This window comes from Nomascus leucogenys, chromosome 18, assembly GCF_006542625.1.
Source record: "Nomascus leucogenys isolate Asia chromosome 18, Asia_NLE_v1, whole genome shotgun sequence".
Lineage (NCBI taxonomy): Eukaryota > Metazoa > Chordata > Mammalia > Primates > Hylobatidae > Nomascus > Nomascus leucogenys.
Genome location: NC_044398.1, coordinates 20,783,960 through 20,808,540, shown reverse-complemented (window position 1 = coordinate 20,808,540; position 24,581 = coordinate 20,783,960). Strand labels below are relative to the sequence as shown.

The 24,581-nt window shown below is 53.3% G+C and overlaps 1 protein-coding gene across 2 annotated transcripts in view; it reads right to left on the bottom strand.

Moving 5' to 3' along the window:
- The window catches only part of ADAMTS14 (ADAM metallopeptidase with thrombospondin type 1 motif 14), an 86,743-nt gene that overhangs the window by 8,071 nt on the left and 54,091 nt on the right, over window positions 1-24,581 (bottom strand). The window contains exons 6-19 of one of the 2 annotated variants that reach the window (XM_030798071.1): window positions 23,849-24,005; window positions 21,775-21,880; window positions 20,110-20,253; window positions 18,836-18,968; window positions 17,342-17,455; window positions 15,134-15,282; window positions 12,966-13,141; window positions 10,585-10,718; window positions 10,077-10,200; window positions 8,970-9,050; window positions 4,312-4,475; window positions 2,668-2,836; window positions 2,087-2,219; window positions 306-513 (exon numbers count right to left, since the gene is read on the bottom strand). In XM_030798071.1, the coding sequence (XP_030653931.1) occupies window positions 306-513; window positions 2,087-2,219; window positions 2,668-2,836; window positions 4,312-4,475; window positions 8,970-9,050; window positions 10,077-10,200; window positions 10,585-10,718; window positions 12,966-13,141; window positions 15,134-15,282; window positions 17,342-17,455; window positions 18,836-18,968; window positions 20,110-20,253; window positions 21,775-21,880; window positions 23,849-24,005 (1,992 nt within the window). The remainder of the gene's footprint in view (window positions 1-305; window positions 514-2,086; window positions 2,220-2,667; window positions 2,837-4,311; window positions 4,476-8,969; window positions 9,051-10,076; window positions 10,201-10,584; window positions 10,719-12,965; window positions 13,142-15,133; window positions 15,283-17,341; window positions 17,456-18,835; window positions 18,969-20,109; window positions 20,254-21,774; window positions 21,881-23,848; window positions 24,006-24,581) is intronic. The other variant, XM_003271202.2, reaches the window with a different exon arrangement.

The following is a 24,581-nucleotide window of genomic DNA, read 5'->3' as shown; positions in this document are numbered from 1 at the left end:
AGCTAGTGCTCAGCAAGTATTTCTGGAATGCAAGAGTGTACTTCAGTCTGCTCATCTGGAACACAGGGACATGAACCCATGCCTCCCAGCACTGTGTGAAGCTTATTGGCAATAATGAATGAACATAAAGGCCTAGCACAGAGCCACAGCCCAGGGTACGTGGGAGCTATTCTACTTTAAGAAAAATAAAATTTGATGTAGGGGGAGCGATTCAGGCAGAAACTCTCTTGCCTGCAGGTCACACCAAAAAATCCCTCAGACCCACCTCCTCCCCAAGCCCCTCCCACCTCCTGAGGACAAGTCACCTGGGACCAGGCTCCCAGCCGCCACTGGGCTGGGCAGGGCACTCGGAGACAGGGCCGCTGGGCCTCAGGCCGGTCTCCGGCGCAGGCTTTGGCCGGCATGACCTTGTGGGTTCCATTGAAGAGGGGCAGCAGGCACTGTATCCCCCGTGTCTGCACCCCCAGCTTCCCACAGCTCCGGCTGCAGACACCCCACTCCTCCGTCACCCACCTGGAAACAGGGTGAAAGGAGAGGAGGTGAGACCAAGGGGACACTTCATCCCAGAGGACACTTCCCATCCCCAGACAGCTGCAGGCAGGAGCCAGAGAGAGGGTTTGGGTTTCAGAATGTTTGAGGCCTAGGACAACTGTCCACCTGGCTCTGCAGCTACCTGGGTATGTGACCTCAGGAAGGGCCCTCTTCTCTCCTGCTGTGTCTTGTCTGAAAAACAGGCATGGTGTGTATTTAAATCCTAGCACCCTGCATGTCCTTGGGCAAGCTATTAGCCCTCTAAGCCTCAGTTACCCCATCTTTACATCACGATTACTTCAAAGCTGCATACATATTTGAGTGCCCACTGGCGCAGGCACTGTCCTGGGTGCTGAGAAGCATCAGGGCACAAAACAGATCAAACCCCACTTTCAAGGCAGATCCCCCAATTTCCCATGGGGCTCCTGGGACAAGAACGCTGTTACTGTCACCATCATCACCCACAGAGCTTCCACACAGAGTAGCTATGCTGGTGGCCTGCAAGTGTCTTTTAGCCACTGAGCAACTTCCAACAGCATCTTAAGCGCATGCCCACTGGGTGCATTAGAGGAAGCAAAACTGCTCCGGTGAGGATGGAAGGAGGGAGGGCCTCGACTCCTACTCCTCCTTGGGTTCCCAAGGCGTCTTTTAGTCGCTTCTAGGCAGGTTTCCTAAGTCAACCTCTTCCTTAAAACCCCAAAGGGGTAGGGGCCGGCGGACACCGGCCAGGAACTCAGGCAGAGCTAACCCTGTATGCTCTGTGATTATAGTCATTTGTGGGAAAATCCGTCTAAATAACAATACAAAGGAACAAGTGAAAGAGAAGCACAGGGGGCTGGTTATGAAGCTGTCTTGGGCAGAGGAGGGGCTGGGTATCATGGCCTGGCCTGGGCACAGACAGGGAGGCCACAGCAGCCTCTAGCGCTGGCCACCGGTTCCAACCCTTGCCCCGATTACACACCCAGCCCTAGGGTTCCCCCAGCCCAGGGGAGCAGAAGCTGATGAGACCCAAGCAGCACCCTACCCATACCAGGGAGGACTCCTGGGGAAGCAGGAGGATGGGTGAGGCCCTCTGTGGTTGCTAGAGCCAGCCACCCTCGGCCTCAGTCTGCCTGGGGTGTACTAGGGAAGCCCAGTGGAGGCTGAGGAGGTCTTGAGGCCAGCTCTGCAACAGGTTCAGAGGCCTGGCCATGAGCCCTCCACCAGGCACAGCTCTCTCCTCTCCCCAAAGGCCCTCCCCCAAATAATCCCAAGGTCATCCTTGTGCTCAGAAGAGCATGTAGCCACAAGCCAGGGAATCCCGATTAGGGGCTGGACCATGGCTGGGGGCTGGCAGGCTAAGCCATGTCTCTGGACTCCTGACAATCGGACAGAGAAGAGGTAGAGGTCAGCATCCTGGCCTGAGCCTGGAGCCCAGAAGCACTGAAACCCTTGTTGCCTACATGGTCATGTCTCCATAACCCAGTGCTGAGGGGAGCAGGATCAGCAGCCCCGCTGCCTGGGGCCCGGGCTAGGCATAGTACCAGACTCCCTGTCCCTCCCTGGGAGCACTCACGCAGGCTGAGAGCACGGGTGCTGGTTGCAGCGCCGGCGGATGGGCTTGGGCCTCTTCTTGTGGTCACACAGGTGCCGCTGCACCATATGGTGGTCTCGTCTGCGCCGACAGCCGTATTTGGTGAACTGGATCCCTACGGGGTGGGCAGGCTGCCGTGGGCCTAGTCCTGCCAGGCCCCCCATTGCCCTGCTGGGGCCTCAGAGGCAGTACCCGTGGAGAGCCTTGTGGGCCAATCCCCCCTCCCTCTGCCTATGCCCCCACCTGCCCATGTCAGTTTCTGAGGGACACCTTCCTGATCAGCTCCATCTCGCTGGTGAGAAGGTGGCTTTGGACAGCTGTCTGTCCCCACAGTAGGTGAGCTCTTTTAGGGTAGAGGCTCTGCCCGGATATGGCTCTAGCACCCCCAGCCTCATCCCAAAGTTCCTGCCCAAAACGGGCTTCCACACACTGGAGATCTTCAAGGAGAAACTGAGTCATAAGCAAGGACACATCAAATGGAGACAACATCAGTCCCCCACCCCTGCCTCTCAAGGGATCCTGGGCTGCCCCAACAAGGCACTGGCAGGTCAGGGAACCAGTACCTCCTCCACAGGCCTTGCTGCAGGAGGCCCAGCTCTTGAGCGCCCACTCATAGGTGTCCATCTCCTCCAGGAGCACATTGTTGCTCCCGATGAGGGGCAGCAGGTCCTCATGGATGACGTACTTGTAGGCCAGGCTGCTGCGGGGGCCACCCTCAGTTGGGGGGAGAGCCTGAGGGGAGATGGGGAGCTGGCACACGACCAGAGAAGGAAGCAAGGGTGGCATGCACTGGGAGGGGAGGGGCCAAAGAGAAGGCCTTAGGGTCGGAGCAGAACCTGTGAAAGCTAGGATGAGGTTGTGCCCATAGGGGGTTGGATTCAGACCAGCTGCCATGGGACTAACTCAGGCTGGACACCTGCTGTGTGCCAGGCCCAAGGGCAGCCACTGCACCTAAGAATGCTCTTCCCTTTCATAGACCTAAGTTCTGACAGGAGGGCAGGGCTGTCTGTCTGTCTGTCTGTTCTGCTCACTGCAGCATCCACACTGCCTGGCTCTAGAAGGCAGTTAATAAGAACGGTCTGGATACTGACCCTCATCAAATATATGACTTGCAAGTATTTTCCCCCATTCTGTAAGTGGTCTTTTCCTTTCCTTGATAATGTCTTTTGATGCACTTAAGTTTTCAATCTTGATGAAGTCCAATTTATCTATTTTTTCTTTTGCTGTACATGCTTTTAGTGCCCGTCGTATCTAAGAATCTAAAGTCATAAACATTTGCCCCTCTGTTCTTTTCTAAGAGTTGTATGGTTTGAGCTCTTATATCTAGGTCTTTGATCTAGTTTGAGTTAATATTTGTGTATGGTGTGAGGAAGGGGTAGAACTTCATTCTTTTGCATGTAGATATCCAGGTGTCCCGGCACCATATTTTGAAGAGATTATTCTTTCCCCATTGAATGGCCTTGGTACACTTGTTGAAAATCATCTGGCCATAGATGTATAGGTTGTCAACAAATATAAGGTGGGTCAAAAATATATGCTGGATTGAATTGATATGCTGACACCAATAGGCCACACAGCCTGTCCTCCAGGAGCCCCTCAGCTGGTGAGGGTGACACCAGGAACAAAGCCCATCCAAGGTATCCCTGCCACCAGCCAGTGCTGAGGGCACCATGGACAGAACTCCTCATGGTCTCGTCTGCTGGGTTAATCCCTACCCCACAAGCCCTGGCCCATGTTCTAGGAACGGGGGTATGGGCAGAGATGGGCTCCAGTCAGGCTCCTGTCCCCTTTTCAGGAGGCTGGAGCCCCTGGATTAGCTTCCTTAAAGGCCCAAGGAAGCTGCTCCTGGACTCCCTTGCCAGCCATGCTATGATGCATACAGATGTGGAATTATGCCACGATGACCCAGCCCTGCCCAACCTCCCTCGAGGCTCCATTTCTAAGACTGCCTTAAAGAGAGCAGGCTCCCTGCATGTAACATCTGGGGTCTGACAGTGAGGAGACAACTGTCTTTATCTCTCCTCACTTGCCATCCTGCAGGCTTTTAAGCACAAATGAGGAGCTAACCCCAGGATGGAAGGTGCCTTGCCCTTGCCCAGGCCCCTAAAGACACCAGAATGGTGTCACGCTGGCTTGGCAGCAGATGTAGCGAGCTAAGGGGACAAGGGGGGTGGACAGGGGCTGCCACCGCACAGAGTGGGGCTCACCAGGATGGCAATGGCTTCGGGCAGGGGCCCGCTGGTCTTGAGGCTTTCCTTGGCATCCTCCACTGCATCCTCCCACTCCAGTCCCATGGCGGTGAAGGTCCGGCTTGTGGCTTCCTTGCCCTTGGGGTTGAGTATGAAGCTGCCGGTGACCTGGTTCTTCACCACTGACCGGTGAGGGGAGAGGGTCACACAGATTTCTGCTACTCTCCACAGGGGGTGGGCCATGAATATGAAATTCAAGGCCTTCCCAGTGAGCCTTCTGGGCTCCTGTCCACCGGCCTTTCCTCCCCACCCAAGCCCTCCTGAGTCAGACAGGTCAACACACTCCCCGTCAAACCCGCACACGCACACACACACACTCTTGCTGCCTCTGGATCCTAGTGCATACCATTCTTCCCACCCTTACTGCCTTCCTTTCTTCCTGCCTAATTAACCTCTACCCATGGTTGAGGCTCAGCATAATCTCCTCTCCTCCAGGGAGTCTTCTTTGGTTGCCCAGTCCTCAGGGATTCTGCCCTCCCTAGAATTTCTATAGCAGAGCATAGAGGTTGAGAGTACAGACTCTGGAGTCAGATTGATGGTGAGGAAACTACTCAGCCCCACTGTGCTGCCTCAGTTTCACCATCTGGAGAATGGGAATGATAATTGTACCCAGTTCACATGGCTGCTGCTGCCCCAGGAGGATGATAGAAATCCCCGCCCCCCACGACTGAGGCTCTCAGGACAATGAGAAGAGTTCATAAACATAGCCAACTTGGCAAGTAGTGATGTGCAGTGGACACTATTGCTAGACCACCAGAAAAGTACTGGACTTTTGGCACTGCTGTGATTGCAGATGCCACGCCTCTCCCAGCGGCCTTTTGGCTCATCTCCATCTTGGTGTCCTCAGCCCAGCACAGGGCCTGGAACAGAGGCAGAGATTTTAAAAATCCATAAATTTCTACCCCTTAATGTCCCAGTCAGTGAGTAACTCACAACTTATTACCAAAAGACCCCGGGAGGCAGGTGGGTGGGAGACACGTAGATGCCAGCACCTGGCCAAGGCCCCTGAGTGGTACCTTTGGCCACCCTGGACTTCCTAGGGCCCAGCAGCCTGAGACCCAAGCCCTTAGCCCAGTAGGGAGGGCAAAGGCTCCAGAGCCTTGGGGTGTCCAGGAGGAAGGGCCCACAGAGCTCCCACCTGGGACAGATTTAAATGGTCATAACTGTCACATAAGAGCTAAGAATCCGAGAACACTAACTATGTGCCAGTCACTGTGCCAACGGCTTCAGTTCAATCCTTAAATACATCCTAAGGGCTGGGCTATTGTTAATACAGATGGGGAACTGGAGGCTCCTAGACACACAGTGTCCTGGACACACAGTGGGCTACAGTTGGAGCTGAGCCAGAGCCCAGGCACCCAGAGAGACAGGAACAATGTAGGGGCAGGGTGAGGGTGGGGAAGAGGGATGGAAAAAGAAGAGCCTCGCCCCTTTCTGGGAGGCTGCTGGAGAGATGCCCCTCGCCTCCTGCCCACCCAGGCCTCTCCCTCAGGTTCCCTGATCGCTTTTGGTCCCCAGCAGCTCCAGACTGTCTAGGCTAAGGCTGGGCAGCTCCTCAGGCCAGGTGCATCCTCCAATTTCCCCATTGCCCTTGACTGCGCCTGCACCTCACTGTAGCAGAGCCCTGACTATGCACTCCTCATTCCAGACAGTCGGGGATGGACCACCATAAACTCTCCACTGTCCAGACCCAGTCCCAAATCCAGGCTCCACCACTGACCTATTCTGTATCTAACCTCTCTCTGAGCCTCAGTTTCCTTTAACTGCAAAACGGGATAACAATATTCATAGATGGCCATGAGGCTTACTAAACATATACACGAAAAGTGGCAGCTCATGGCCCAGCACATGGGAGATATTAACAGCGTGAGTTCCCCTTCTCTTCCCTACACTTCCTTTCAGAGACCCCATGTCCCCAATTCCAGGAGAGTCTAATGACAATGGACAGAGCCTCTCCCTTCATCGCCAGGGCTGCCACCTGTCCTGGGCATCTACATATCCTGTTGGGCACACACACCTCTACACGGGCATGCATGTGCATGCACACACTCACACACACGTATTCACACGTTTTCACTGAAGGCCACTGTGCACCTCACACCTGTATAATCACACAACATGTGCCAACTTCAGAGTTCAGTTCCTGGGCCGCCCCTGCTTTGCTCTCCCCACCAGGCTCCCCAGAAAACTCTAACCTTTCAGGGAACTCACCCGACAAACAGGCAAGCAAGCCCACACTTGGCCTGCCCCAGGTGCTAGCAGCCTCTGTGATGACTTCCACAGAAGACTAGTTCTTCCGTGGAGATCGAAGAACTAGATTTCTGGAGACAGCAGAGGGTGGAAGGGGCTGCTAATGTTCTGAAATCATCCCCAGGGGATGCAGTGTCAGTGAGCTCCACCTCTTCTTGGAATAGATGTCCCTTCTCTCCTTGCCCCTTCCCTTCCCCGGCCCCTAATTCCAGCACATTCCCCACAGCCAGGCAGGCACAGCAGGCAGGACTTGCCTGAACCAATGTCCTCTAACCTGGGCTCGCTGTGGTAGACTGGCATGGCTGGCAAGGGAACAGGGCTGAGAGGCAGGAGACCTGGGCCCAGACTGGCTCTGCCCACACTCCTCATGGATGAATCAGCGCATACAGAGGCCCCCAATCCACTTTGGGTTTCAGTTTCCCCTTGTGCTTATGGCCCGTTGAGACAATCTCCTTTCAGGTGCCTTCAAGAATAGAAGTCTAGGAACCCACTGGAGCTGTGTTAAGGGAAGGTGCCAGTGCAGATGCATTCTCCAGGAAATGCAAGTTATCCAGGAAACTTTGAAGATATTTACAAATTGCTATTTTGATGATAATCTAAAAATATGAATGGCAGCATTTGTGTGTGATGTGAGCCTGCCAAGAGGTATGTGTTTTGTTTTTCCATTTATGATGAAATTGGTGCCAAGCAGTGTGACTAGGCAGACGTAATAGGTAAGAGGGGCCTCTGTGACATTTCAAGGGGACATTGTGGCCTGCACGTCCTCTGCAAAGGGGTCTGAACACAGACGCCACTGCCCAGTGTGGGAGAAGTAGCCTTCTGCCCACTTGCCACTGGGACCCTGCTCTGAGCCAGGCTCACGGGGTTTGAACCGAGATATAATTTATATGCCATACAACTCACTCGAATAAGGTGTGCAATTCAGTGAAAACAAAATTTTTTTTAAGATGCTCCTACCTCAGTCCACCAACTAGCTTAGGACTACAGGCATGTGCCACCACGCCTAGCTGATTTTTGTTATTTTTTTTGTAGAGATGGGATTTCGCCATGTTCCCCAGGCTGATCTCAAACTTCTGGGCTCAAACGATCCACCCACCTTGGCATCCCAAAGTGTTGGGATTACAGGCATGAGCCACTGCACCCACCCTGATTTTTAAGTAAATTGAGCCATCGCCACTGTCTAATTCCAGAACATTTTCATCGCCCCAAAAAGAAACCTGATACCCATTAGCAGTCATGCCTCTTTCCTTCCCCAGCCCCTGGCAGCCACTAATCTATTCTCTCTCTCTCTGGATTTACCTCTCTGGACATGTCCATTTTTTGACAGCCAATTTAGTTTCAGTAAAAACGAAACAAAACATCTCTCACATTACATTAATGGCCTTAATTTAAATTTATTAATTTATTGTGGTATTCTCATTTTTAATCCAGCCTGGCTTCATAGTTGGATAACTGTTACAAGCATAAGGGTGTCACCTCATTTAGTGGTTTGGTGTTTAAGTATGATTATAATGAGAATAATGTAAGGGCCTGTGTGGTAGCCTGCAGAATGCCTCTACATTCCTCCTATTCCTCTACGCATGCTGCTTTGTACAGTAACTTCACCACTTCTACCGTCAAGAGCTAGTCTATTTTTCTACCTCTTAAATCTGGGCTTGTCCATGTGATTTGGACTAATGGGACACTAGAAAACACGACACGAGCCGTTCCTGAGGACTATGTGACAGATATAATGTGAATAATACTGGGTTAGCCTGTTGAGGACACAGCCCTGCCACCTCCATGACCCCAGCTGACAGCCAGTACCAACCACCAGACATGTGAGTGAGGCCATCCTAGACCAGCCAGCTCCCAGAGACCTACCAGCTGAGGGTATCTGCATGAATTGGTCCAGGCAGACAAGTAGAAGAACCACCCCACAGAGCCCAGCCCAAACTGATGACCCACAGGACCACGAGCTAAGAAGAAATTCTTCTTTGAAGCCACTAAGTTTTGGAGTGGTGTGTTAGGCAGCAAAAGCTGACTGATACACTCTGTGAAAATGATTTTCCTTTAACAGCCATCTATGCACACAAGAAATTATTAACAGTAGTTGCCCTTGGGGAACAAAACTGCCCCCAGGATACAGGGGTAGGAAGGGGACTCTTTACTAGGTCCCCTTTTAGACTTTCTGAAATGTAAACCATGGAATGGGTTACCCATGCAGCATACATTTAAAATAAAATGAAAAGGGGGGTCTCTGCCCATTATTCCAGTTAGTACAATTCCACTTGTACTAGAATCTTGCCCTCTGCTCTCCCAGCTCCCCCAAATCAGAGGGCAGGGCCTGGGGTCCTGCTGTCCCCTCCCAGCACCCCGGCACTCACCAATGCGGTGGGGGGACTTCTCCAGTGCCTCAATCTGGATGTGCCTGGCACCTGCTGGGATCTGCACCAGCTTGAGAGCTCCTGCCACACAGGGGGATCCAGAAGTCATGAGCATCCTAAGCTGGTGGCCCCACTGCCCAGCATCCCCCACTCCCTCAATGGGCACCCAGGAACATCTCATTTGATCACAGAACCTCTCTGAACCTCTGTATCCTCATTTGTAAACTGAGACCTTCTCCATGAGGGTGCTGGGAGGATTGAATGAGACGTGTCCTGTAAACTCTAAGGGCCTCTGTGTGTGTGAGAGCTGCTATTACTTCCCTCTTTCCTGACCCTCTTCCTCTCCCTCTCACTTCTGCCCTTCCCCCTTCCCTTTTTGCTCCTCTGACTCTCCCTGCTTCTTCTCACACCTTAAACTACTTGCTACTCATGGGATTTAAATGATAAAGGCCATGAAGACTCCACATGACTGTCCTGAGTCCCCATGGCCCTCCCGACCCAAGGCCTGGACTTTCTCAGAGCCACCAACCTTGTCCCCAACAATCAAAGGTGAGACAAAGTGTAACATCTCCCAAGGGGAAATAGGCCCCATTTATACTAAAGTATGAAGGACTGATATCTGGTTCTTTTCCACAGCAAGTCTGGTCAGATTGGAGGTAGAGAGGAAAGTCAAGGAACTCAAAGATACCAGGAATTCAAAGCAGAAAGTGCCGCAGGTTTAAAAAAAAATGAGGAAGGAGAGAGGAAAAGAAAATTATCAGTCCAGTCTTGGCTATACCTTTAGATCTGTCTGACGCCTCCCTCCCACCAATAGCACCAAGGTCCAAGGGATGGCCAAGCTCCCACCACAAAACATTACCTAGTGGGAAAATGCCTCTTGGAGCTCCTGGGCCCCAAACTCAGGGAGGAGCTTGCCTGGAAGATGAGGTGACTGGCTGCAGCACCTGGCTCACCAGCCTGGGCAGCCCAAGAAGGCCTGGAGATGGGCCCCAGGGCCCCTTCTCCCCACCCCAGACTGTGGCACAGTTCAAGGAGGGAGGGCCCCGCTGAGGGACGGCAAGAACTCCAGTCAGCCCTCATCATCCCCCCAGCCCCAGCCCGGCTCACCTGCCTGCTTGGAGGCCTTGCCCAGCGTCCCCTTCACAGTCCTGCAGTGGGAGTTGTCACCACCGCAGACTCCACACTTGTCATCCGCCTTCATGGACCCCACCTCCTTGTCACAGCCGACAGGCTGAGGCCAGAGGTGAGGTCAGTGGGAGGAGGCTCCCCTGCCCCCACCGCCACCCCAGGCCTCCCATTCCCATCTCCAGGCCCTGGTCAGAAGAGGGCCTCTAGCCGGGGAGGTGTCCCTGGACAGGATTCTGGCACAAATTCACCTTGGGACCTGGGTGAGGTCTTAAACCCGGCGTGATGAGGATTCTTTCCATCTCCTCTCCCCTCTAATGGGGCTGAGCAATAATTAGCCCCTTCTAGCACGCCAGGGCTATGCTGAGGACCAACAGGGTGTTGCGAGTGGGCCGGTAAGGCAATGCTCATCTTCCCAGGCAGGAGGGGCTGCAGTACAGCCCTCCAGTCTCCCTGTGCCGGTAGTCGGGGTGGCCGGGGGTGCACCCACCACACACTCGCCACGCGCACAGATGCTGTATGGGTCCCGGTAGCTGCAGCGTGTCCCATCGTGAACCACCTGGTTCATGAACACCACGTCCCCCGTGTCCGCCGACTGGCAGATCAGCTCACACTTCTGGGCATCTGTAGGGAGAGGTACTATGCTGAGTCCCCAGCTGGGCTCAGAGAAAGTGGCCCAGGACAGATCAGTATGTGGCCCAGCCAGAAAGCTCCGGGGCCAGCTCTGGGCAGTTGGCGGAGCACTGGGTGTGGCGCTGGGGCTGAAAATCCCTGCTGTGTCACTTATTAGCCATCTGACCTTGGGTAAATGCTCCAACCTCTCCCAGCCTTTGTTCCCTATTTTTATTATCCCTAATCAGTAAAATGCCACATCGGCTTATTGAGAAAAATCAAGTGATAAAGTAATAATAAGCCAACACTTAGTGAATGCTTACTATGTACCAGATATTTCTAAAACCTTCACATGCCTTTAAAATACAGCTTTAATGGCTTTTCATGAATTAACTCATTTAACCCTCTCAACACCTCAATGAAGTAGGTGCTAGCGTTACAGAGGAGGAAATTGAGGACCAGAGAGGTTAAGGAACTTGCTCAAGTCCACACAGCCACACGGTAAGTGGTTCAGTCTGGATTCTAACCTTAGCTGTCTGGCTCGAGCCCTGCTCTGACCCCTACAAAACTTCACTATGCACATGTATGACATGCATCTTAATATGTTTGTAAACATTAGAAGGCTGCATGAAAAAAAGGCAGAAAAGTGGTCTATATCTGGGTTTGCAAAATAGAGCAACAGTCAGGAAGAAAGAGAGTCCTTTCCGGTCCTAACAATTAAATGTTTCTTTCTTTATGTGGGCTATAGATGTCCTAAAAAGGAGGTTCCAGAGAATATATAAACACTTACTGTGCTTCTTAGAAAAAAGGAGGTTGGGGGCTTAGCTAACTTCCTGGAATTCGTCTAACAGTCCTGGGAAAAACCCGAAGTCCAGCTGCCCCATGGGCCTCCCAGCCCCTCCTCTCCCCAACGCTGCGGTTGCTGGTTTGGTTTCTGAACGGATCTGGAAGGCTTTCAAACCAAGATTCCCTCAGCCAATTACTAAGGAACCTGTTGGGCTCTGCTCTGGTCCCCGGGCTCCAGGACAGCTGGTAACTCCTTGTCTCCAGCATGAAGGACTCAAGTCTGGAGACACAACCTCCAAGATCACCTTGGATTTCATCCACAGGAACCAGATTCCTGGAGGGACCTGGGTCTGGGGGAGCTCCAACCCAGGAGGCAGGATCCTGACCCAGGCAGGCAGCTCTCTGGGCAGCAATGGAAGCTCTCTGGGCAGCAACAGTGCGAAGGGAGTGGTGAGCTCCCCAGAGTAGGAGGAATCCAAGCAGAGAGAAGACACCCCCTGCAAGGATGCTCTGGAAGAATCTGGCAATGACAGGCCTCTGAGGTCCCTTCCAACCTGAAGAGTCTGTCATTCTAGACCAGAGCTGAAGAGCTGACGGTTCTGGGGTGGAGCCCGAGCTCCGGGGAGGAAAGCCCGTTCTGATGGGAGCTGTCTGGGCCAAGAGTTGTGTGATGGAGAATGAGCATCTGTCCATGGAGGACCAATGGAGAGGCTGGCAGGGGAAAGCTGGAATCAGAGGATCATTGAGGGCACTTCCAGCCGAGGCTCTGACTTGCCACGAATCCCAACCCTTCACTGGATGCTCTGCCGCTATGGAGCCATCACTGGAAACACTCAAAAACAGATGGGAACTGTCACCACTATGGTCCCCAAATTCAGACTCTTTACATGAGTCCAGAAGTCCTGTGTATGTCCCAAGGCAGCCTAGAGAGTCAGTATGAAGATCCCACCAGATCCTATCTGCCTGCCTTCCAAAATCATCTCATTGACTCTGCTGAAACCACAACCCAATCAGTAAAACCTAAAAACACAGGTGTAATAGGACTGAGCTCCTCGGGACACTGGTCATGCAACGGGAAGGGCGCCTGCACCTGTATAATTCTTCTTCCTGCAGGTAGGGACAGAAGACGAAAGGCAGACAACCCTAACAGCCAACACTGCTGCCGGCCATGGCAACACTTGGGTGTGAAGTGTCCCTTCCTCAAGACACTTTCCTTGCATCTGCCAGAAAACTGTCATCGTAAGTACACAAATCAGGGATGGCCTTGATGGGGATGATGACCCCAGAAGTATGCCAAGAACAAGCCTACACAAGGGTATATTGTGAGCCTGCTGACTGCAGTGTCCCTTTTGGCACCCCCACTGTCCCTCCACCTTCACTGGTGTTTGCAGGGGTGGGAGGCCCTGCCTGGGCGCATACAGCCCCCACAGATGCCCAAGGACATGGAGTGGGAGGGGGGTGGGGCCCACTCACCGTCGTCAGGCTCGTAGGGCACCCAGCTGTGCTTGGCGTTCTGGTGCACATAGTAGGAGTTGCGCTTGGCACACTGCTGGGCCCGGAAGTCCTCGTAGGGCCCAGGGCACTCCTCGCTGTTGCAGACCTGGTACTCAAACATGGGCCCTAAGCACGGGCGGCCTCCATAGGCTGGGCTGGGACAGACACAGAGAAATGGGTGACCTTGCTGCCTGGGAAGGCTGGGGAGGGCCAGTCTTCCCACATGGCCACCAGGAGCAGCTCAGCCCTTCATAATAGCATGACAAGGGCCTCCACTGACATAAACCAGAGAATGGCTCCCAGGGTGGGGGCTGTGGAGCTCGGCCTTCCAGATCCCTCTTCCTCCCTGACTGCTTTACCCTTCAGACATACACGACCTATTCCACAGTGAGTATGACAGACAGACGTACAGACTGACACAGGGATTGACTAACCCTCTCCAGCTGGACTGGAAGAGAAATCCATCTTATTCATCTTTGTGGGCGCCTTCAACAGTTTTGCAGGCCCTGGCATAGAGCAGGCCCCCATAAATGACTCAGCCACTCTCATTTGCATCCACTTCCACTTAGTATCATCATAAACTAAGGAGTGGTAAAAGAAACTTGGATTTGGAATCAGAAGAGCTGGCTTCCAAGTCCTGACCGTGCAACTTTGGCCAGGCCACTTAGCCTTACTGTGGCTTAATTTCCCCTTGAAAACAGGGACTGTAATCCCTGTTATTTTACACACCTCCTGGTGCGTCTGTGAAGAATAGTAAGAAAAGATATTTTATAGTCATCTATGCTCTCTTCTCCATTAAGTCAAGAGGATTGGGTAAAACTTGATACAGTGTCCAAGTGCTGGGGTTAACAGTACCATACTCATAGACATGTGGGAGAATTGCACAGATGTTTGTACCTAAGTGCTTAGCATCCCACCTAGCACAAAGTGCTTGACATACTATAATAATGATTATTATAACAGCAGCTGTCTTTCATCAAGTATTTAATTTGTGTGAGCATGGTGCTGAGAGCACACATATTATTTCATTTAAGCCTCATAAAATAAAAATAGTTGTTATTACACAGGAGCTCAATAAATGGTAGCTTTGATACCAATTATACCACGGGATAATTATCGGTCATGCCTGCAAGATTATTTACTCAGAACAGGGACCCCTGGGCTTTTCTATAACCAAAGACTTTGTATTCACAACAGATGAAAGTTACAAGGCAGTCCATTTTGGTTCATGTGTGTAGAAGGTCAATATGGCTGTCCATATTAACTATACGGCTATATTCTCTAGAACAAAGGAACAGCTGCTTCAATAGGCAGTGAGTTTCCCATCCCTAGAGATAAATAACAGAGTATGAATGACCACTCCTGAGGACACCAGAGCCACTGTGACCCTAAAACTTTGCGATTCTGCAGTCTTCATCATACTCCTCAGTGCTGTGAGGGGGTCAGGCCAGGCCCCGTCATTGTGGGGGTTCAGAACTCCTGCATTCCTAGAGCCAACCGACCCATGCAGCTGGCCTTGACCATTCCCCACGTCTCATGGTGCTGTTCTAAACAGGCTGCTTCTGCTTGGAGATGGAGATGGAGAACTAGGGCTCAGATGTCCCAAAACCATGGAGTTGGGGAGAAGATCCCTATAGAGGGGATGAGAAGGGAGAACGGACATGTCCCCCAGAATGCTAAAACGTGGGAGTGGGGAAGAAGGGAAGGAGCTTTGATGTTAGAAAGAGTTAAGAAAAATTAAAGGGAGATTTTCTCCATGTAGTAGAAAACAAAGTTAGGAAATTGATTCTTCCAACAAAGAGCTTAGATCAGTGTTTCTCAAAGTTTAGCCAGAAGGTCGGGGTCAGGAGAGGACTTGTTACACGCATGAAGAAGCAGGGCCACCCAGACTCTGGGGAATCTTCTGCACATGAGCTTGAGAACCACTGGTTCAGACAAACGCACAGAAGACAGACCTGAGAGTCCTTAGTGGATGCAGGTAGGAGTGATATGCCTCCACCAACAGTTTTGTGTCCTCATGCATTAGCATACACAACCACCCACAGGGCCCTTCTCCCCTGCACTGTCTCCCCACTGCCTTCCCCTCCAAGCCCCTCCACCCTGGGGAGGGGCTCCCTGCCCTCCCTACCCTAGCCAAGCACACTCACGAGGGGTTGTTGCAGCTCCGGCTGCGGGATCGCACCCCGCCCCCACACGACCGCGAACATGACCCAAATGTGGTCCAGGAGCTCCAGCCTCCATCCTGGCCATATGTCTGTTCCGGCGACTTCCAGATGCAGTGACCTTTGAAGCACCACTGGGGCAGAGCAGAGAGCGTGAGGTCACCCTGGGCTGCTGCTGCTGCTGCTGAGCCCACCCGGGGAGCCAGAAAAAGGGATAGCAAGAGCATGAGCCTGGGTTTAGGCAGAATCCCACCCCCCTAGCATGAGCTGAGCAGCCTTAAACAAAGGGCTTGCCTTTCGGGGCCTGTTCCTCAACTGGAGAACGTGGGTAACTGCACCTGCTCATAGCTTCTGATGAGATCATACCCAGTATACAAGGCCCTCCAGAAATGGCAGATCTTATGATGAACAATGATAATAAATGTGCAATCATTTGCACACCCGGGAGTAATAAAAGGCTGATAGGGGTGAGAAGACACAATCTTCCCACACTAGCTAGAGTTGTTCTTGGCTCTGTATCTCAAAATCACCTTCCAGGGATCACAAGATGTGCTTCCGGGAGGCAGGCCAGCCATGCAGGGAGGTCTGTGCATGCAGTGGAAGGAGTGTATGCATGAAGGATTCTTGGGTATGAATCCCAGCTCAGCAATACTAGCTATGTGTGGCTACTTCAGCTTGCTGTGCCTCAGTTTACCCCCCTATTAGGTGGGACTGCTCTAATATCTATACAGGCCTTAGCACAGGGCCAGGCAATAAAGAAGGGCTCAACTAGAGGCAACTCCCTTCCCTTTTCCTGTAGGGTAGTATGAAAAAAATGCACAAAGCTCTCTGGGTAAAGTTTGTCTCCCAAGAGATGAACTCAGTGGTTCTCAACCTTGGAATCACCTGGGGGAGATTTTACAACTTCAGATGCCTGATCTTCACCCCAGATCAACTGAGTCAGAATTACTAGGGGTAGGAACTTTTGGAGGCACTATAATGAGATGTAATTTACGTACTATAGAATTCACTCATTTCAAGTGTGCAACGCGATGACTTTTCATAAATTCGCAAAGTTGTCCAATCATCACCACAATCCAATTTGAGAATATTTTCATCACCACAAAAATATCCTCTGTGCTCATCTGCAGTCACTTCTTGTTCTATGGGAGGGGTTTTAAAGCTCCCAGGATGATTACAATATGCAGCCCAGATTGAGAACCACTGATGAACTGTCTTGTGAAACTGTGGCTGGGGAGGGTCTTTGAAAACTTTGAAAACACCTGGGAAAACTTAAGAAGTGGAAAGACCTGGAACAGCTATAACCCATCAAGGACCTGCCAGGCCAGGGGAAGCTCCATCCACCTGTGACAGGACAAGCCCCAGAGCTGCTCAGCAGGACAGGTGTGAATAGGAGGAGCCTGGCTAGGGCAGGAGGCAGGGGGCAGGCTGGTGGGGTGGCCCTGGGGCTGGGCTCCTGCTGATGCTGAGGAACCACCTCTCCTAGCACCTGGCTTCTTCCCTGCTCCCTCACTTGCCTTGACATGAATCAGTAACCTCAGAACAACCCTGAGGTTGGTCGGGTGTTGGCGAGTCAGAAAAGTTCAATGAACGGCCCAAGGTCACCACAGTGATCAAGGGCAGGGCCGGCAGCAGAGCAGAGCTGGGTTTTAGATCCAGCCACGGGGTCCCCCGGGCAAATGAAGCCCTGGCACCCACACATGCATGAGGGAGCAAACATAGGACATTCATGAAGGTTGGTGTGGGGAGAACACGTGTGTCTCGTGCTCAGAGACAGCATGGGGGTGGGGGAGTAGGCAGGACACACAGAGACTTCTCTGCATCCCTTCTCTGTCAATCGCTCCCTGTGAGACCCCAACAAGTTCCTTAATTAACCTGCCTGGGCCTCATTCTTCTCATTTGTAAAATGGAAGTAAGCCTTCCTGTCAGATGGGCTAGGAGATCATGCTACCCTCAGCCAATTACAGAGACAAAGGGCTGTGGACTGGGAGAGAAGAAAGGGTATGAGTTTATAGGAAGACTCCACGTGTATCTACCCACACACTGGGCTCACCACTGTCCTTTAGCACCACCTCCAACTCATATAAGCACTTGGAGGGAGGGGTCAGGGTTCCCCCTGGGATCTGCCCCCATGCCCGTGATGGATGCCGTGCACCCCAGGAAGGCCACTCCTGTTGCACACCCCACAGGTACCTTGCCGGGTGCACACTCAGTCCCATCCAGCGGGGGCCCCTTCTTGGTCTTGCAGAAGTATGGGTTGTCAGGATGGCTGCACCACAGCTGCTTGCAAGGCTCAAAGGTCCTGAACTGCATGGCAAGGGAATGGGGTCACCAGACTGGATTGGTTCTTTGTCCAAGGAACAAAGGGCAGTGATGGAGACAAAAGAGGGTGTGATGGGTGCAGGCACCCAGGGCACTGCAGGGAAGGCAGCCAGAGCCCCTCACCTGCTTCAAGTTCACTCTACCCCAAGCACCAGCAGCCTCCAGGGACCCCTCCTTTCTCTGGGGCACTGAGAAAGAGCCCAGCCATAGCCCATGCTCTCGTCATTCTCTCTCCAAGGCCTCCCTCCCCCGCTTTACAGAGACCATTTGTCACTGAGCTGGGACTAGGGTGTGAGGCTCTGGGGAGGTCTGGGTTCACAGTGCCCCTGTCCTGAGCCCTGTGCACATGGGGAGAATTGAGGGGACTGCTGCTTTCCAGCCCAGACCCCTGCCCACAGTACTCCAACGAGGCTGGGACTCCACCTCCCTGTAACTTGGACACCCAGCCATGCCAGAGATTGATGACCTTATGTTTCAGATTGTCCAGAAAAGCCATAGTTTCCTTAATATTCCCTCTTATCATCCCCTGCCAGGCAGACAAGCATCCTACAAGTACAGCATTTGGGCCCTGAAATCCCATGTCCTGGTCCTCTGCCCACAACTCAGGCACTTTGTCAGACCACATGTCCCAGACAGTGGGGAAGGTGTCCACACATGGTTGGGGGCGCTCCCCATTCCATGGAGGTGAAGAGGGCTGCATTCCCCAGATGGGTAGTATGAAGCACTCGGGTCCCCAAGGCCTGCCCCCTTCAGAAAGCCCCCTACCCCTGAGATGGCCCATTCTCTGACAGCTCAGCCTGAGCACTGGGTGGCAGCTGTTGGGTTCTCTCCTAGGACACTCTAGCTGATCTCAGGCTCAGCAGTCTCCCCCTGCCCCATCCTGCAGGGTAGGGACAAGGTTATGCTCCCTTGTATCTATGTCCTCAGGCACAGGCAGCAGGGGTGTGGAACTGACGCTCTGGAGAGAGGTGATGTGCAGGTGCAGAAGGTGGGGAGTTAGACTGAAAGATCTGGCACATCCCCTGAGGATGTGGGACCTGCTGCTCCACCAGGCCAGAGCCCAACACCTTATCTGAAACCTGGGCTCCGTTGCAGTATCCAGACACTATCCCATCAGGTGCCCACCCTCTCTGCTCTGCTGTTCCCATCTTTCCCAGGGCTAATGCATTCCCAAGCCGCTGTGTCCACCTGCCCCCACAGGTGTTCACTCTGCATCCCTGCATGGTGGCTGGCACTGTGTCTGTGGGCCCATCACCAGGCCCATGGCCAGCTGGGCGGAAGGTGCTTCATGGATAATCAGCCTGGGCCACAGAAGGACACTGCCCTGGCCCCCAACCACCTGGCAGCGGCCAGATGGCTACTTACTGCCAAGCAGGTCTGGTATCCACTGCCAAAGTCAAAGCGGCACTGTTCATCCATTGAGTAGTCGATCCCAGGCAGCTCTGGGGGCTGGGGCCAGGCAGGATCAAAGGGGTCATCAAGGAGGCAGTCGTAGGAGCTGCCAGTGGAGACAAGGAAGGTGAGCCAGGCCGACAGCAGGAAGTCCTAGGCTTTCCCTTCCCAGGGGCTGGGGTTTTCATGAGCAAGGCCTGCAAGAATCTGCACCCACTATCCTGTGCCCAGCGCTGTCTCTTCCAGGGAGGACGGGCTGCCCTGAGCAGCCCCTCACTCAGGACCTCACTCCCACCAGTGACTATATATCTGGAAGGGCTCCATTTGCAGCCAAAGGCAAGGGTGCCCAGACTGGGATTAGATACTCAGCTTGCAGCTGGATTAGGAAGTCATTTTGCCCACCTTAGAGGGACATGATATGGCCAAGACTAATGGTTGATTCATAGACAATTTGAGGACTCACTCTGTACTGAAAGAAGGAGAAAAGCCTACCATGCAAGATGGACCCTGGGTGAGCTGCCCTGGCCAGCTCCTGTATGGGGTTAGTGACTATACCTCTGCCTCCACCTGCCCCCATCCAAATCCACTTGGCCTCCCATTCTCAGGCCTCGAGGTCCTGAGTCTAACACTTGCTCTGTACCTGAACATCCTTGAAGACCCAGGAGCTGACCAGCCAGGCCGGAATTGGGAGTGTGCTGCTGGGGCCAAGGATGGGAGTGGGGAGAGGAGGAGCTCCCTCCTCAGCATGCCCATTTCCTTGGGGCCTGGGGGAAAGCCACAGTGGCACTGTTCATCCATTGAGAAGTCGATCCCGGGCAGCTCTGGGGGCTGGGACCAGGTGGGCTTAAAGGGGTCATTAGGAGCCACTGGGTTTAGAGCCCCAGCCTCAGCCCAGTGGCTCATAACCTTCAGCAGGCATAAGTATCACCTGCAACACTTGATAAATCCAGATTCCTAGACCCAACCCCAGCAGAATCTAACTTACCATCTTCCGTGAGCCAGGGGGTCTGCATTTTTAATAAGAATTCTATGTAAGTGGTCACCTGAACACATTCTGAAACACTAGACTAACCCACCTGTGATGCTAATGGGGTATGTTTTAGGCCAGGTTTGGCGGGGAGGCGAGATGAGTCACGGAAGAGTCAAGCCAGGGGAGACTTGGGGAAGCCAGCCAGCTGTGTGATGTCTGCTCAGAGTGGCAGATCGCCCACTCCGCTATCCCAACTCTGAGGGCAGGAATGACCTACGGGAGGTAGCGGCTGAGCTCCAGCTTGCTGCAGCGGGACCAATGGAAGCGGTGGAAGGCAGCCTGCACCAGGGGCGCCATGACGCTGCCCAGGCTGGTCTCATCTGCGCAGCCATTCCCCTGACCGTCATGCTCCATGCCGAGCCTGGAATGGGGAAGACAGAGGAGTCCTGATACATCCCAGGGGCCTGCCCCGGGAAGGCAGGCAGGCAGGCCAGCAGCAGGAGACCCTGACCTGACCCGGAGCTCAGATAGCTCTTCCTGGCCTCAGTTTTCCAACCACGCAGTGGGGAGAACCAATCTTCTCTCCAAGGCCGCTCCCACTGGGACGGGGCTCATCCTGCCCTCCAAGCCTTCGCTCCTGCTGCTCACCACTCCCAGACACCCACCCCTTCTGTGAGCTCCACCCATGTTCTTACAGCTTCCAAGGCCAGATCAAGCCCCACTTGGCCACTGGTCCTAGCTGTTTCACCTGTGGGCTCACCTCCACAGCAGGAGCCATCTATCCCACCATTAAAAACTCACAGCCATTCGCTGGCTTCCCACCGAGGGCCTTTGAGTGCGAAGACCAGTTTTCATTCAACTCAACTCAACCTCATTTCTTGAGCCCCTGTCGGCACCTGCCTCTTGAGCCTCTCCAAGACTCTGCAAGGCTGGGCACAGAGCTTTGCACATGGTAGGCACCTACCATAATAACAGTTTACATTTAAAAATTTGCTCTTCACAATTAGTCATTAATGCCAAATCCCAAGAATTCTAAGTCCTTAAACATTCCCAGATGGCTGCATCTGGCTTTGACTGCTAGGCAGATACACAGCCCTATAAGCTTGACCTTGTGTCTCCACAGGGAGGGGCCTCAGAGCTTCCCCTGGTGTCAGCCCCATGTTGCAGATGTAGAGAGGAGGTCCCACCTGCCTGGAGGAGCAGAGCTGGGATAAAATCTAACAGGACTCATGGTGTCCCTTGGTTCTGCCCCTGTGACATGGCATGACCTACCAAACAGTAGCTCATTTGTGTCCACCCAGCATATAGCCTCTTGAGGACTTCTCTGTCCTGGTCTCCACTGTAGCCTCATTCCTAGAATGGGGCCTGGTGCATGGTAGGTGCTCAAGAAATACTGAATGAATGAACACACTCTAAACAAAACCCAAAGCCCTAAGATCAGGCAAGCCAGCCTCTGCCTGGCCCACCGCCTAAGCTCTAAGTGCACCTGTTTACAGTGGGCTCAGGCCAGCACTCCAATGAGAGCTGAGTATCAGGGTGGGCTGGATCAAGTCTTAGAAAGGCCTCAAATGTGGATGTGATGGAGGGAAGCCAGAGATCAAGACCACCCAGAGAGAGCAGGCCTCTGCGTGTGATGGGGACACTGCCACTGAGCCACCCAAAGGCAGGGCCACATCTGGTCCCCTATGGCCCTGGGATTTGGAGGCTAGGCCCAAGGCAGGCCCAAATTACTACTCACACCCCTTGGCTCCTCCCAACTCAGGTTAGAGCCTCCCTCTACTGGCAACTGCAGGAGGCCATGTCTCAGTGGCAGGCCAGCTCCTCTGACACCTCCCAGGACACTGGGACCAGGCCAAGCTGGGCAAATCCTCCCACAGCCACAGAACTCCCTGGAGCTCACGGCACAGCTGCCAGTCCCACCCACCCTGCTGCTGCCACTTACACGTGGCCGGTCTCATGAGCTATCACGAAGGCTGAGGAGAAGCCATCCTCATGGTTGAGGGCACAGCTCCTCAGGGGGTGACACATGCCAGTGACCGGTGCATACCCTGCCGAAGAGAGAAAGAAAAGGTGGAGAGCGAGGTGGAGGGCAGGTGAGGCAGGACACACTGAGGTCTGTGCCCAGCCCAGCCCTCTGGTCAGTGCTTGGAGTGGGGACATTCCTGGAGGAAGAAGGATGCTCACAAAGTCCCACCTGCAGCTGAACAAAGCTGGGCCAAGCCACCCTCACATCCTAAGGCTTGATGACTTCCCTCTTGGCCTGCGGTTTCCCAGGGTTTATCAGCGCCCCTCTAAACCAGAGAACACCCGGGCCTGCAAACACACTACTTCCACAATGCCTCCCTCCAGTCCCCCAGTCAATCAGCAAACAAACTTCAAACGCTTTCTATGCAGGAGTCGGGGGCAGCATTATGTTAGGTACCACGGGGAAAACAGGGGACTCAGATCCGAGCCTACCCCGACCCTGCAACACCCCCCTACCCACCCACCGCCACAGCTAAAGAACTGTGGTTTGGCAGGGAGATCACGTGATGAGGCATGGGCCGGAAGGGCTAGAATTCAAGGAGAAAGCCAGGGTGCAGTGGGGGAGCTGGAGGAAGGGGAAAGGGAATGGTTTGGAAGGAGTTGAGGGGGATCAGGAATGGCTGATGGAGGGCAGTGAAGGACAGCTGAGACAACTCTTCAGAGGTGGGGAGGACACAGGCCAAGGTGCAGGCAGGCCACACAGGAATCATGGCAGTGCAGGGGGGCTGGCACTGGCTAAGCACTACCATGCATGAGGCCTGTGTCCTAGGGGCCTCCAAGGTGGGGGTGATGACAAAGGGCATATCCCTGCCTAGGCCTGCAGTCCCCCAGACAGAGCTATTCCTTCATGTTAGAGGAGCTGAAATGTTATTTTATTTGACATGGTTTGGGGATCATAACAAGAAGCTGAGTGGGAAGGAGGTTCCTGGGGCCTCTGTTGTCCTGGAAGGCTGAGATTTGCTCTACATGTGATATACATGTGTGTGCATGTCTGTGTCTATGTGAGTGCCTGTGCATGCATGTACATGTGTCTTTGTGTTTCTACGTATGCAGTGTCTCTGTGTGTCTGTGTATATGTGTGTGTTTGTATATCTGTACATGTACACACTGGCTTATGTCTATTTGCGTGTGTGCATGTGTCTGTGTGCACATGGGCCTGTACATGTGTGTGGATGTTTGTATGTGTGTGTGTGTGTGTGGTGTGTAAAACCACATTTGGGGCTTCAGTCATTCAGACAAGAAATCTTTTGGGTAGGCAGGGTTGACCAACTGATTTCCAGCATTAAAGCAGAAAAAAATAGAAAGCCTTCAACATGGAACCTGGAGATCCAGTTTGAGTCTCACATCTGCCTCGTATCTGCTAAACCACATGGGCAAGTCTCTTCACCACCCCATGGCTCTGTTTCCCCATATGGGTATCAAAGCTGCATGTTTGCAGAGTACTTACAATTATCAATACTCTGTCACAAACATGTCATGCACCCCCGGGGCCTTTAGCAGCCCTGGAATGGGGGAGGGCAAATATTATTACGTTCCCCATTCCAGAATTGGGAGGACCCAGGGAGATGAAGAGATATTGGACCACTGGGCTAGCAAGGTGTGGAGCTGGAGGCAGAGCACAGACTTCCTGTTCTGCAGCCCACGCAAGCCCCATCCTAGGTGGCCCACAGTCTGCAATGAGGACAGAAGGACACAGTGTGGGGAGAAGCATCTTGAAGCCCATGGAGAGTCTTCAAGCAACCAGGCTCTGGGACATTAAGCACACCACTCACAGCTGCCTGCAGCCTCCACCAAAATATCGGGGACCAGAATAGGGACCCTTCTACTTCCCACAGTCCCCAATAAACCATTGCAAAGCTCACCCTCGGCTGTCCAGGTCCTGTCCCTTCAAACCTCCATGTGGTAGGCCCCAGGGAGAGCCCATCTGCCTCCAGGCCCAGCCTCTGTCTGCCCTGCAAGCTGCACACACCTGGCCATGGCAAATACAGTACCTTGCATACCTGAGGGCCCAAAGTCCTGCCGGGTGAGGAAGACAACGTGGTCATGGTGCTCAGCGTGGCTGGGGTCCTGGCGCTGCTGGGAGTGTGCCCAGCGACACACCTGCTCCAGGCTGCGTGAGGGGTTCCCGCGCTCGATCAGGCTCAGGGACTGCAGGGGCCAGGAGAGCACCAACAGCCACATGGAGGGTCAGAGCCCTGGAAACAGCAGGCCTCTCTCCTCCCACTTACAGATGGGAACGCTAAGGCCCAGAGGACTACAGGACCCACCCCAAGATCACCAGCTGTCCCCACTCAGCTGCTGCTGGCACACAGGCCTGCCTGCTTTCAGGGATGTTCGTGTGCCAAGCACCATGCTGAGATGCATTTCTGCTGGGAACTTCACACACACAATTTCCAATCCCTTCAACGAACCTGCAAGGCAGGTGCTGTTCTGAGCGTTTCCTCTATACTTTACGTTAATTGTTTTATTTAATCTTCACAATAGCCCTTACAGGAAAGTTTGGTTGCTACCCCCATTTAATAATAGGTGACTGGTGGTCTAAGAGTGCAGAGCGCAGGGCACCAGGGCTCAACCATAACATGACTTGTCTCAGTGGCCACCCCACTGTAAGCCCCAGTTTCCCCAAGGAGAGGGATCTCCCAGCAATAAAGGTGTGGAATCATCAGTTTTTCAGATTGTAGGAACCCACAAATCGCTGCTTACCACCTCTAAAGGCTCCATCAC